Here is a 15867-nt window from a genome sequence, read left to right as displayed (position 1 = left end):
AGTAAGTAAGTAGTAGTAGTAGTAGTAGTAGTAAGTTAAGTAAGTAGTAAGTAAGTAAGTAAGTAAAGTAAGTAGTAGTAAGTAGTAGATAGNANATANGAGAGAGAGAGAGAGTTTCAGATTTCCAAATTTCATTCTAAAATAAAATAGTTTAAAATCGATTAAAAAATAACAGTATATATTTACGAAGGAGGAAAGATTCTCATATATATATATATATATATATATATAAATGCGTATAGTAGACTTGCAGTTCTTTTCGAGATGAATCGGGAAATCCCCGCATTGAAGGATGCGTGCAGGGTCGCTTCAAGGTATGCAAGTTGCTCACTGCACAAAAGCGCTTTGTGTGGAGGAAAAACGTCAAATTAAAATTAAAAAAATTAATTCTGCATTTTCAATACCAATTATATGTATTATTATATTCAATACCAATTTTTGGTCATTAATATTTTGTAGATACTTATGTGTAAATACTTATTATATTGGATTGAATAGTTGTTATTTTCCAATGCTATTAAAATCTTTCAGTACATACAGAGACATACAGTGAGAGTAAAAAGTATTCGTACAAGAAAATTTTTTATAAAAAAAGTCTTACTTGTAAAAAATAAATTAATTAACAATTTTATACAATGAATACGTATATTCTATTTTAACATATACAAATGAGCTTCTCATGTATTTCTGATGTTATAAACTAAATTTCTCGACTGTATAAATATTTTTTGAGCATTCAAACAATGACACTTTTAATTTTCGCTTATTTTTTAGTTGATATATTTTGTATAATTAATACACATTTTTTTGGTATATAAAATTTTAAGAAACATAGTCTATTTTATATTTTATGAATAAAGTGTTAATTATCTAGTAAGAAATGATCATCAATTAAACGTCGAATTGTTGAAATTATCGTATCGATATCGATTCGATTTGACATCAATTCGATAACTCATTTCTCTCTGGATAATTTAATTTTTAAAATAAAGTTTTTTTAAAAAATATTTTCTCTACACGTACGAATATTTTTTATACACTGTATTAAGCCATTTTAGTCGATCATATTAATTTTTTTCTTTGCTCGATACATAAAAAATGAAAATTTTTCTATTACGTTTAGTAAAAATTTTCTTTTTACATTTTTGTCCTAAAGGAAAAGTACATAATTAATACCCTAAAACAAAAATAAAAAATTACATCCCCTCTCAAGATATTAAAAAAAATTATTTTAAAAAATATATATTATTTAAGAGATTGGTAAACAAAATGTCATATTGAGAGGGTTAGCAAAATCTCTTTCGCACAAAGATTGCCTTGTGCGCCAGCAGCGGCCCTGAATGCATGTTGGCGTTTTACAAATAAATGTTCTTGCGTGTATCAAGAATAAACTGCACTCGGTTTTTCGATGGAAAAAAAACGCAATCTTTCCAATGTGATAGGAACTCAGTCTAAAATCGATCAATTCGAGATGCGAGTGCGTGATTACGTCGAATAAACCGGTAAAACTACACGATACAATTCACAAATAAGGAAAAAGGCGAGGCTGGACCGAAAATTGTAACTGCAGACTATTTCGATCAAATAGCTCAGTTTTAGCCTTGCGCAAGTGACTTTCGGATTGCAACATTAAAAATTTTACGGCAAAAATTTTTACACGACTATACAATATACATACCAACGTAATTGCAAAAATCGCAAAGTGCACTTGCATCACTGGTTAAATCCGCAGTATGTAATTTGTCACGGATATAATAGCTCCTTTCCGAAGAAGGAACAGAAAACAACTAAACAAACAATCGAATTCTTTCACTCTTTGAATATACTGGACAAAGAATATTTCTGAGTATCCAAGAATAAGAGGCATACGTTTTATGTGTAGTAACTTTTATATCAAAATATGATCATTTACGTCGTAGTACAATATAAAAAATATTTGAGAAAAGGTGTATACATCCCAACTTTTATTTGTTTATAAACATTTTAAAAAATGATTCGATTTCAAATGAGTGTTGAGAGTTTTAAAGCATTCTTAAAAAGAATTGATTAGTGTTCCAATAAAGTGATTAATTCTATCAATGATGATATTGCATCAGTAATCGTTGTACAGTAAAACAGTTTATTAAAATATTAATTAGTTTTTCTTATGGATAGCTCAGCAAACGAAAAATGGATTGAAATGGATTGGAAATTTTCAATCTATCCGAATTCGGATTTTAAATCCATAAAAATAGATTAGATTCCATACACATAAAAAAAAACTATTTTTATATGTGTAAAAATTTTTATATGTGTATAAATTAAAGTAGTAATTATGAACGTCTATAGTTATTATTTTAATACTTTTATACAAAAAATATGCTAGCCGTATAATAAAGGAAACGTATTAATATGAAATATACATAAAAGCAATTAATTTATTAGATAAAAATAAGTATTTATAATTTACATATGTAACATTTATTATATATATGTATTGACGTAGTTCTTTTTGTTTCTTTTAATTATTAAATGAAGTAGAATTCATGATATATTTTTACGGTACAATTTTTTTTAATTCAGTTGGATTAAAACGAAAATTTCTTAGTTATAATTCTGAATAAAGTAGCATTCATTTTTAAATGAAACAATGGATTTTTTATTCACAATTTTAAATTGAATAGCATTCATGATCTATTTTAAAAGAAAAACTTTTTTTTATTTAATTGGATTAAAAACTGCATTTTCTATTCAAAATTTTGAACAATATTCATGATGCACAGAAAATGACTAATATTACATTTAGATTCAATTAGATTAAAAAATTGCATTTCCTATTCAGAATTTTTAATTAAGCCAGTATTCATAATGCATGAAAATAGCTAATATTATTTTTAAATTCAACTGGATTGAAAATACATCCCATTTCCTATTCACAATTTTGAATTGAACAGTATTCATGATGCACATATAAAATACTATAATATTATTTTTAAATTGAAAAGTATAGAAATATACTCTATGCTATTCCTATAAATGAATAAATATGCATTTAAGATTGAAAAGGAATAGACATTTGTTTTATGAAATTCCTATAAATGAATAAAAATACATTCAGGATTAAAAAAGATTTTAACTTTCATGAATCCGATTCTGAAAATCTGAATATATTTTAATTCATTTCAATCCCATTCTCGTTTGCTAGAAGGTAATTAAAGAGTATTGTAAATATTTTTTTAGAAATAAAATTTGAATTTAATAAAAACTGATGTATATAAGAAGTAAATTGACAAGAAAAGAAAAAACATATAAAAATATGATTAATTAAGAATATGATAATTAACATCTAGCTATGAATTACTATTATCCATCTTTTTTCTGTGTTATCTTAATTACTGTTAATAATAATAACTGATTAATGTTCCATCATTGAGTTTTTAATTTATATCGCATTTGAAAAACGAGTTGACTCTGACTTACTAACTCTGACTTACTAACGCTTGATTGCCTTGTGCAGCAGAAGTAATAATAATAATACCGAAAAAAAAATCTCTACGCATCTCAATACGATACATATTTGCAATCAAAAAGGATTTTACACGATAAAAAAGGAAGGATTTACAAGATTGTGATTATTTTGTTAATTATCGCGCGATTTTGCATCAATTCCTACCTTATTCTTGAAAATCATTAAATATAATTTTATTTTGACGTCAACATGCAATCAATTTTATTTTTTTATTGTTAATAAAGTATGATTAAAATCTATTTATCTTCTCTTTTTCTTCCATTGTATAACTCTGTTATAGTTCTTTTTTTTACATGTGTAAAATTCATGAGATTTGCTATACAATAACGATTTAAAATCAATGCAATACAAAATATTAAAAATAATCGTTCATAATAAACTGTTACATGCTTTTAAAATTATTTACGTCTTTCAGTAGCAGATATTTAATATGTATAAAAAGTATAAAATTATATATATATATATATATATATATATATATATATATATTAATCATAAACTATATTGAATTTGCTTAATTTATTATTAATTTATTATTACGAAGAAATTAATCTCTAATATCTTTATTAAATAATATCTTTATTAAATATTTCATGTTTAATTACTGATTTAAATGCGATTTTTCTATAACAAAAAAATTTTCGGATGAGTTAACTTGCGCGAAAAAACAATCCTCATAATGACATACATATACATTCGTACGTTTCATATTTTGAAAACTAAGTTATAGATAATCTCGAAGAGCGTATTGATAATGCAATACGTGCCGGCGTGCTATTTGTTAATTCATGCGGAAACAATTTGCATTACAGTTGATCCTCAAAGAACCATCAGACGCATACAATTCGGTATATTTTTAATTTTTTATTCATGGACTGTTGTTTTCTTTCATGGAAGAGATTGCAATCGACAGATGTCCCTAATTATCGAAACAAAAGAACGTGATCCGTTGTTTATAATCTCTGATTTGATGATCGAGCTATTTGACAGCAAGTCACGTTTCATTTGGTTACTCGAGACGCACGCATTTGAGAGTCTCGATCAAACTTATAAACAATTTTATATTTGAGAAATTATTTTATAATTAAATTCATTTTTCAAAAAGCCACTTTTTGCCAAAATTATACATATTTACTTCACACATTTATATTTACTTTTTAATTTAATGCAAATAAAAAACGTATTGACATAAAAATTAAATTATTAAGCATGTTACGATTAAATTTAGGGTTCCGGTTCCAACCAGTTTTGTTAATACTAGCAGAACTATTCTTATTAATTTTTTTGATAATAATTATATACATATATTGAAAGAACAGATTGGCTACTGCAGCAAATTAGATGATAAAATATGCCATAGCATTTTTATGCAACTTTTTATGCAACTGTAAACTTATAAATAAATTTATAATTTAAGCCGCTTGTTGAAGTTAATGACGAAATCCTGAAAACGTATTTCTGAAATAGAATTGACTGAAGATATAATCTTATTATTTGATTATATCGATCAGCAGTAATTGTCCAGTTCCCAGTTATTAATGTAATTACGAAAATAGAATGAAAAGGACATATCGCACAAAAAATAAAAGTGTTTGATTAATAGATTAATTATATTTAGCTTCAAACGTACTTATCTTGTGCATTGAGATGCAAGAAAAGGGAATCGGATAAATATTACCGCACACGTATGAATGATTTATTTGCATATTCGTGAAAGTAGAAGCCAGTCAAAAGCGCGCCGCACGCATATGATACTTTTTTACTCTCGTTTGAATAAATGTCGTTGACCGACTTAAAATCTGCAGACATGATAACTATGTCAAATAAAAAAACAATCAACGCGATGCTTACCGCATCAATGAGACCATAAAAAAAAAGAAAGCACGTCAAGATGAGTAATAATAGACGTCAAAGTCTTGAGCGAGCGATCTTATGACGCGATAGCTAAGATATTGGCTATATGATCCCTGCAAAATTTTGAATTTAAAAATGTATTAATATATTTATAATTTTCATATAAAAAATAAATATTCCCTAATTGTCAGTACTAAAAATTTATTTTGCATTGACATTTGTTTTTCGAATGAGACGTTATATTCAGTGAATATTCAGTGAAAACAAATATTCATCAACTCCATGAATAAAATATGTAATATTATATAATATAAATATATTTAAAGGTCATTTTATTATAAACTTGACTCGCGCGTGCGCAAGTACTGCATCTGCAGCAAAATTATTATACAAAAAATTACTTACATGAAAATCTTTATTAAATTAAATCATTAACTGATCAGTGCTCATTAAACAAAATAAAATTAAATTAAATTAATTAAATCGTAAAATTTAAATCGAAAGATCATCTTACAGAAAAGTACATCACTCATTTGCTTCAACAACGACATAACATAAAAAACTAGGTTTTCCTTTAGATTTTCCAGAAAATAAATTTAAATATTCTGAATCATTAAGCTTGTAACACAAATTTTAAAATACAACTTTAATATAATAATTGATTATAAAGAAATATATAATTACTTTGGTATAAAGTATATTTTTTTCTTTTTTCTTTGCTTCTTGTATAATAATATTTTCTTTGCAGGCAATTAAAAAAATAACATTCTTAAAATTATATTGTTATTGTAGCAAATAACTAATATAATCTCCATAAAAAAATCTCGCGTTTAATAGATTCTTTTATCTATTCGCATTATATTGTAATTAAATTTACAATTTTCTTGTAAAAATTAAAAGAAAGAATGATTAGTAGTGTTGCCCATTTTTTACTTAAGAATTACGTCGCAAAACATTTTTTGTTTAGAAAAAAATTCTGGGATTGCGTTTTATTTTAATCATTTTAACTTGTTGATCTTAGAGAAGTATATTTTATATTTCAGCAATAGGTTTGCCCCAAGCATTATGTTTCTTCAAAAATACGGGGAATAACAGGGGAATTTTTGTTAAATATTTATAAGACGTAGATACCTATATGATTCATCATAGTATAAGATGAGCCGAAATAAAACTATTTAAATGCAGTCTCTATCATTTTTGCATTCAGATCACGGATGTGTTATTCGTAACAAGTAGCTTAGTTAATGATTATCGGATCCACGCGCGCGCGAGGAATGCATCATCATATCTAAAGAAGTTTCGTTGTATGCGATCTGCTTTAATGGAATACAACGAGTCATGAATGGACCAGGCAATCAACTGTCAAGTTACAGACGCGATGTATCTTTTTCGGCTAGTGCTTTTTCATACAATATATAAGTTCACCATTGATTTAAAATCATCCATCCAGATAGCTAGAACTTATCTTCCTAATTATCATATTTTTATGAGCTTATTTGTATATATGAAAATGTATGATACTTCTATTAGATATATTGTACCTTCTCAAACATAGAAATTTTCTATAATTTCAATGTATATGAAATCGATTTTTCTTTAATAAACAACTTATGGAATATCATCTCTTTCTTATAATATTTCAATTTTTTACTTTAAATTTATAATATCAATTAATGAATTCTTTTAAGATAAACTAAAATTTATTGAATAAAATGTAATTCAAAATATATCCAGATTTTAAGAAAAATTCAATCTTAAATTGAATAAATTTTAATAAAAAATACATTTTTTAATTTATTATTTTAAAATTTATATTTAAGATTCATTCTATGGAAAAGAAGCATCTTATTGTACTTTTTATTTGATGGAATTATTTGATGAAACAACGATTATATAAGGTTCCAATTTGAATATAACGCATTCATCTTTATTTAACTGTAATTACTTTTGCAGGAATTGACAAGAAATCGACGGTAAATCCTATTACATACAGATGCACTTCAAATGTGCAGTGGAATATTTTTTTCTATTACAGATAGTCATTAGAGACATGTTGACTTGAAAAAAAAAAAGATTAATTACAGAACTAGTTTTGCCACAAAGTAGCGAAACAAAATCTACCAGCAGAAATTTTCAGATTAAAGATAATAATAAACTCAATCGCACGTGGGAATGTTTATTAATTACCGTCTACAAAAATCAGTTGTTAACTATTGACTCGTGGAATCTCGCTTCATTCTGGGATTATTCCATGCATGAGCATTTCATTGAATAGCAAATGTATCTTAAAATAATTATAAAATCATCACGATAAAATCCAACAGAAATTTTTAGATCGTTTCTCCGTTATAAACACTCTCACACATATATACAGATTGACGCACAAAATATTGTACGATTTAATTAAAAAAAAAAAAAAGAATTTTTAAGTTTTAATAATTAATTCTCTCTCTACTATATCAGCTCTGTAATATTTTGTTAAAAATAAATGTATTATATAATGAATGCAATAGATATTCATATAGAGGAAATTTTTACTAAAAAGTCTTATTTGTAAAAAATAAGCACTAAGCAATTTTATATTTTATATAATGATTACATTCTATCATAAAAGACAAAAAAGCTTCGTGTATTTATAATCGTAGAAACTAATAGCATTTTCCATTGACTGTGAAAAAACTGATGCAATTAGGTGCAAATCGGTTTATATATTTTTAGTGTTAATAAATAATTTAATCCTTTTAAAGTTATGAAGTTATTATGACAATAAAGAATATGTAATTAAAAGAGTTAAATTATTTATTAACATTGAAAATGTGAATTAATTTGCATTCAATATGCATTAGTGTTATATTAGTTTTGCAGTGAAAAACACTAAATTTTTCAACTATGCGAATACTTTTTATACCAGTAGAACAATTTTTCTTCTTTTGGAAATTATATTTTAATTATTATACGTAATTTTAGGTAAATAACAAACTGTCTGATATGCACAATAATGGTGTTAATTATAATAATTTAAAAAATTAATTATTAAGAAAAAAAGGTAAACATTTTCAGATATCATAATTTAAAAATTAATAATTTTTATTTTTCATCATAACAATTTTTACATTACATCAAATTATTCAAATTTTATAGTCACATTAGCTTCAATTGCTTCGTAAAAATGTGAAGAATACAACGACTGTTTTTTTTCACAAAAATAGGATGAAATGCGTTCCGGAAAAATTATTTGCACATGTATATGGTCAATTAATGTGTGAATAAGACGTGCAAATCATTATTGGCTACTATTGCCTGCAGGCGTAAAAATCAGGAACGATAAGATAGCAGGTGACACTCTTAAAATGGTCATTAAATACCAGTTATGCAAACGGCACTCTTGTACTACTATTACAGGATTTGCGGATTTATCAGTATTATATAAAGACCCGTCACGAAATAAAGAATACTGACAAAAATATGATCAGTTCGAAATAGTGTCGAGTTGACAAAGATGAAGGAATGCCTGATGAAGGAATGCGAGATAAACACGGTCGAAACCAGTTCGCGAATAGAGTTAAAGCGCTTTGCCACAAACCGCGTAGATAAAATCGACCGCAGTAAAGATCTGACGAACTAGTAGAACTCTGTAGAATTATCAAATTGATTTTCATTGCAAATGGCAATGTGAAGCAACAACGAGTAAAATGCACGGGAGAAACTCGCGTCGCTTTCTCAGATTATGTCTCGTCTCAGTAAAAACCACGAAGGGATAAACTACCGATGACTATATTTATGTTATGCAAAATCAAAACATCATTGCGAATCAGCAGAGAATTGCCGGAACGAGTTTACTTGATTTATATACTTCTTATTATCCTTAATAAATAATTACAGAATAATTACAAAATTTATGTTGTTAATTAAATAATTGCAGATTATATTTATGAAGATTACATTTATGAGCTGTCGGTTTTTTTTTATTGAATCAATCCTTGTCATATATTTCTCCTCAATAGTGCTTCATGTTTTCAGCTTGTAACATCATTGATGCAAAAAACTGATAAAGTGCTGAGCGATGAGTCTGACACATTCAAACGTAACTACTGTGTACATGGTACATACTAAGTGTAAAACAATGTAAAATAGAGGAACACACGGCGTAACTATGCACTTTCTATTTGATCATGCATTTGCAGTCGCGTCTCGATTATCACCGGAAAATTATTACGACACAACTGTACGTTGCCAGCGATCTTGCAATAGGCGAGAGAGCAGAACGCCTTTTCTATGCCTTTTCTACTTGGGCAACTATAGTAACATGACATGCGCGCGAACATATAGACATTTATAGCTTAATCGCGATGCACTATTAAAAACTTTCGCTCTTTAATTGCAATTTTTAGTTATGACTTACACAAATATCTATCAAACGCAACTTAACTATACTATTCGAGAAAGGAACTCTTTGATTTCTTGATTAATTTTTATAACTTTTTATTAAATAAGAATATTAACAATTAAAATTAAAATTATAACTTACATATGTGTGATTATTAAATAATTTTAATATTATTTAAATCAGAAATTTTATTCTAAATTGTATACTTTTCAGAGTTGGAAAGTTACTTTATAAGTTACTTTTTATAGGTTATTTTATATAGATTTATATATTTGTTATAAAAATTGAATATAAAAAATAATAAATAATTGGAGTAAACAATAAATATAAGGAATATCTGAACTTATACTCAATTTCTGTTACAAAAGTTATAAGTAACTTGTAAGTAAAAACTTATAAGTAATTTGTAAAGTAACTTTTCCAACTCTTTTCCATCAAAAAGAATTTGCTTTGTTATAAATGCATATATTTTTTCAGCTATTTAATTAATATTAATATACACATATAAATATACGTATATATAATACGTTTTAGATAATGCGCATTTGTAATAATGATTGTAATCATTTCAAAGAACTTACATAAAAAAGTTGTTTTCTTATTCATACCTATTAAAATTTAAACATCATTTGCATGGAAATAATGATGTGTAGGTGAAAATCCTTGATCTTTTGAAAAAAATCGAGCAATGCTTGATATCCTTCACAAACAAACGCGCGAATAATTCTCTCCCTTTCTCATTATATATGTCGGCATATCTTGGACGTGATCCATAGGAGACTTACTTATTACTTAACTGTTACGGTAGCATAGTCATTGCGCGTCATTGAGTTCGTCGAGGGGAAAAAGAGATTAGCGCTGCGATATGCGCTCTCAATTGTCATTCAGACTCATTTAACTAAAAAAAAATCGCTCATAATCATTAATCTAATACTAAAATAGTACGAGGATTCGACATAATATATATAATACATGGTTATACCAATTACAAATATTGCAATAATAATTGCAGATGTTAGCGTTAACAATTTTTTATTTCTATTTTTTATTTCAATGTACTTTGTATTATCTCTATCTTTTATTTCAATATACTTTGTACATTATAAATTTGTATAAATTATTTTGTTGTAAATTGACTCGCAATCATATAACGTAATCATATAACGAACTATTTTTTATGACGAGATTTTTAATACGAATTTGATCAGTCATTTTTTAGCTGTTTAATTAATGTTAATGAGATTTTAGAGAAATTTTACGATATTAATAGCTATGTAAATAATGAAAAAGCTATAATATTTTATTAAATAATCAGATCAAAAGTTTTCATGTGCTAATATTTTTTATAATAATAATGATAAAACAAAAGTTTTTTAAAACTAAATTTTAAGTAATAAATAATAAAACAAGAAAAATAAAAGGCTGTAAAGAATATAAATATAAACAAAAGTGTAATCTCAGCGTGACTTTCTTTATTATGTTATATCTGGCTACGATAATTGAGTATTTCAACTTCCATTTAAATTTGACCACATTATTTGTCAATTATTAGATTATATAAATGATAACCTTAAAATATCTTAAATTTAAATTTTATTAAAGAATTTTAATTTACACTTACAATTAGTGTTGGCTCTGATTGGCATTTTCACTCATATGATAAAACTATAATTTTCAATACAAAAAGGAACTAAAAAATCGCGAGATGTTTTTTATGCTCGCGAAAAAAAATCAATTTGCGAGAAAAATCTTATTATTAATTAAAATAAAATATATAATGCAGCATTAGCGAGCAAATGCTATAATCATAAAATTCAAACAACAAGAAATAAACTATCGCATGAACGTTATATAGAGGAAATCATTACATTAAACGTGATGACAGAATGGTTCTGCATTAAAATTCTGCACAAATTATTCATGCGAAAAAGTAACAATTCATCTCTGAAAAAATAACGAAAGCAAAATAAAAAAGTCTCCGTATAATAATCTTAAAAAATTTAATTCAAAGTTCCAATCTAAGGTTTTTTTCTAGGTTTTTTTCTCATTTTTTGGAGTTATATATGATATCCTAATAAATGCACAGATATTCGCAGATGTGCTTAACATTGACGTAATAAATTTTAATATTCCAAGCATAGTACGCAATTTACATAATGCTGCCTTAGAGTAAACAGTTACAAAATAAGCTAAGTTACACAATAATAAATATATGTACAAATATCAGAATAGAATAATTAATATAATAATATAATTGTTAAAAAATATTTATTTAGATTTAATAATTTTATTACTTCTTAAAAAGTATCTTAAAAAATACGACAATAACATTAAAACAAGAAAACTATAGATAAATTAGATTTTAAATCAGACTCTCAATCTTTAAACTAATAAACTAATAAATAACAGTAAAATTAAGGCTAACGAGAGTCAGCGCAGAAATGGTGTGCATAAATATTAATTCATAATAATGAATAATAAAATAATTCATAATAATAAATGATGTTTTATTACGGATTTTTGAACATTTCCATTCTCTTTGAAGTAATCTTCAGCAAAGTTACATGTATTCACGCTCAATATTATTTAAACAATCTGTCCATAATGAATCACTTTCAGATTCCCAAAACTGTAGCAAATTCTGATGTATGCGGATTCTGACTCTCATTAGTTTTAATCTTATTGTTATTTATTATATTAAAACAGAAATAATAGAAATAAATTAATTTAAAATTAATGTAAACAATTCGTAAATTTTAATTTTCCTTTTAAGTTTATTATATAATTATATAATTATTATAATTTATTATATAATTAATATTCTGATCATTAAATTACATGTCATTATCATTATATAAAGAAATACTCATATTAGATTATTAGATTAAATAAAAAACTGATTTGTCTTTATAATAAATCAATTGCTTATTTTTTTTTCAGAAAAATGTTTCAAAAATGTGTGAATTTGTATTAAAATAAAAAAAAACAATATGCAGAACTTCCAAATTTTATCAATAAGAAAAATTAAAAACATGGAATTTATCAGTTTAATTAAAATTTATATTTAAAATTTAGTCTCAAAAGGCGTTTTGTTCTTCTAAAGGCGTTTATACACATTATATTATTAAAAAGATAAGACAAAAATAACAAGGCTTCAAATAAATTAAAAATCAAAATAATAAAAATAAGAGGTTACGGCATAGCTAAATATTTATTGCTAACAATTATTATAAATAACTAATATGTAACTTCAGTTATATTAAGTTGACATTGATTATTACATAAGAGCAAATTGACATCAGTTTTTGTCTATGTTGAAGATAAAATAACGCGCGCGCTAAGCAGAAAGTCGATCTCTCAGTTTCAAAGTGATTGCATTCATCGTGAACCACCGTAAATGGTCAAGTATCTTTTTTCATCCTCGCAAAAAGTTATAGAGAAGATCGCGCAACATATGTACAATCAAGAGATTATTTGTTCACTAGATTGATCCTTCATTGTAATTCCAATATCGCAATGTCCGCTGCAAGAATTATTCGTCGGTCAAAGAAAAGCAGGGTATTTCTATGAACGAGCATAAATTACGAAATCTCGAAAGACCTGTGAAAGTTGCTGCAATATATACATCTAGCTTTTTATCTGCAATCAAAATTATTAAGATTAATGCTGTTGGAACTCGTAAATTAAATTATAAATGCAATTAAGATATAAAAGTATAAGAAATAGTAATAATATTTGTGTCCCAATGAATTACTTCACAAAAATAATTAATTATATTTCACAACTGCTCCATTATGCTAGCTAGCTTAACGTATTTAATATCTTACACTTGGATAAAGGAAATTTCATAATTATATTCAACAAAAATTGCAGAATCTGTATTATAATATTTAACGGTAAAGTGTCTTAGATCTTTAACGTTAGATTAAAAAAATCTTCTTGTATTATCGATATCTTCAAATAAATGTTGTACATTATTATTAAAAATTATTAAAGATATTGATAAAATATACAAAAACAAAATATCTTCTCAAACTTCCTATTTACCAGATAGAGAAGTACATAAATATCGAGCATCTCCTCAAACTTACGTAGAAAGCAATTTTATCGCATGAGAAATTTCACAGAAGAACGACGACGAAATCAGAGTATGTAGACAGACAGCACGAGAAATAAGAGCATGAAAACAGTCTTGTTAGAATGCTATCTGATTATAGCTTCACTATAATTTCAGCAGATTCCTCATGGATTCCGCTTGAATAATTTTCCCCTTTTTGCCCACAGATATCTTCATGTTCATAATTCTCAGTCTGCTTGGTCTCGCAAGCGGTTGCTTCATACTCCTGTGCGACCCTTATGAATTACTCTTCAGATGGAAAATAGTCTTCAGCGACGGCGGTGAGATTTTTGAGTATTGGCGAAAACCCGTTGTCGATCTCTACGTTAAGATCTACTTGTTTAATGTAACAAATCACAACGAGTACCTAAGCGGCGAGGCGAGCAAGTTACGATTTCAAGAAATTGGGCCCTATGTGTATAAGTAAATAGCATAATTTTATTAAATCTTATTTACAGAAACGCACTTTATAAATTACTGTTTTGTAATTTGAGTAAGAAATGAATAAAACATGATCCATTAATAATAATAATGCATCAAGCGTTATTATTATTACATAATTACATAATTATTATTACATTATTACATTATTACATAATTACTTCTGTGTTCCGTTACTTATTTATGTCCGTCTCAATTAAGTCAATGATAAAATAATTTTAACATCTTTATTCTTTTAAATATTTAATTTATATAAGTGATTTTAAATCATTTATGATTGAATTCAAACAAATTCAATTACGTGCGAAGTATTAAAAAAAAAGACAAATTGAGTTATCAGAATAAAAAATTTCAGCGAAAATGATATATACAATAAGAATTTTTGCGGAAAGAAAAAATAATTGTGGAAAGTAAAAGTCGGACATTCTCATCTGATCTCACAGTTCAAAAGAAGTAAATAAATTATCTTGTAAATAATAATTAGTAAATTGACACGATCTAGTTTACGTGTTCTGTATCATTTATCCTTTCAAGACAATCATTCAATTGTATTCTTGTTTTTTATTCCCGACATGTAAATGAAATTTGCATTACAACGCGTTTCACTTACCTGATCAAATAGCGAGTGCAACGCGTTGTAATATAATCGTTCTTGAATCAAAATAATTCAAATTTATACTAATTCGTTATCAATTGATGTTTCAGTTAAGAATAAATGCACACTTGTAAAATTAATTAAAAAAAACATAAAGATAAGAATAAAATTTATAAATTAAACGGATTTTGCGAAATTATGTGTCCCAAAAATAATTCCAAATCTTTCTAAATCTTTAAATTCAGTCTAACAATATTTAAATAAATTCGCTTTATATAAATTATAATAATATTTCTCTATTCCATTATATGTAATAATATAATGTTCAAATATATTTTTATATATGTAGTCTTTATAATTCCTATAAATATATATTTAAATTTTTCTATGCATTTTTCAATAGCATTTTTACGTGATAAAAATTTATTTGTATAAAGACACACTTGTCTGATCCTATGCCGCAAAGTGATTTTTAAAAATGTATATGAGACGTAAAAGAAAACATATTCTAAACACATAATTTCATGTATCTAATGAATAATTAATATTATTCTGTTATTATATTGTTCTATTAATAATTAATATTAATAATTAATATTAATGTTATTCTATTGCATCTTGTTGCAGAGAAACATTCGAGCATGCAAATGTAGTTTTCAATGACAATGGTACGTTATCAACGATACCAGTACATCCACTGAAGTACATTCCGGAAATGAGCAATGGTACGGAAGAAGATCTCGTAATAATGCCAAACATTGCGCTGTTCGTAAGTAATAAAATATTACTCTCGTAACGTAAATCATAAATTAAATGGCGAGAGAGAGAGAGAGAGAGAGAGAGAGAGAGAGAGAGAGAGAGATACAAGTAAAGTTATACTTATACTAAGTAGACTATAGTAACTAAGTTAGAAGTATTAAGTGTACGTACGTACGTTACTTTAGTTTTAGTAATTAACTACGTAA

At 26.0% G+C, this 15867-nt stretch overlaps 1 protein-coding gene across 1 annotated transcript in view; it reads left to right on the top strand.

The window, feature by feature from the left end:
- Positions 1-15867, top strand: part of LOC105620044 (scavenger receptor class B member 1-like) — a 28181-nt gene that overhangs the window by 2851 nt on the left and 9463 nt on the right. Inside the window, exons 2-3 of the mRNA XM_012201554.1 lie at positions 14034-14289; positions 15530-15671. Coding sequence (XP_012056944.1) covers positions 14034-14289; positions 15530-15671 — 398 coding nt within the window. The remainder of the gene's footprint in view (positions 1-14033; positions 14290-15529; positions 15672-15867) is intronic.

Source organism: Atta cephalotes (assembly GCF_000143395.1).
Source record: "Atta cephalotes unplaced genomic scaffold scaffold00024, whole genome shotgun sequence".
Taxonomy (NCBI): Eukaryota; Metazoa; Arthropoda; class Insecta; order Hymenoptera; family Formicidae; genus Atta; species Atta cephalotes.
This window is presented reverse-complemented; position numbering and strand designations above follow the sequence as displayed.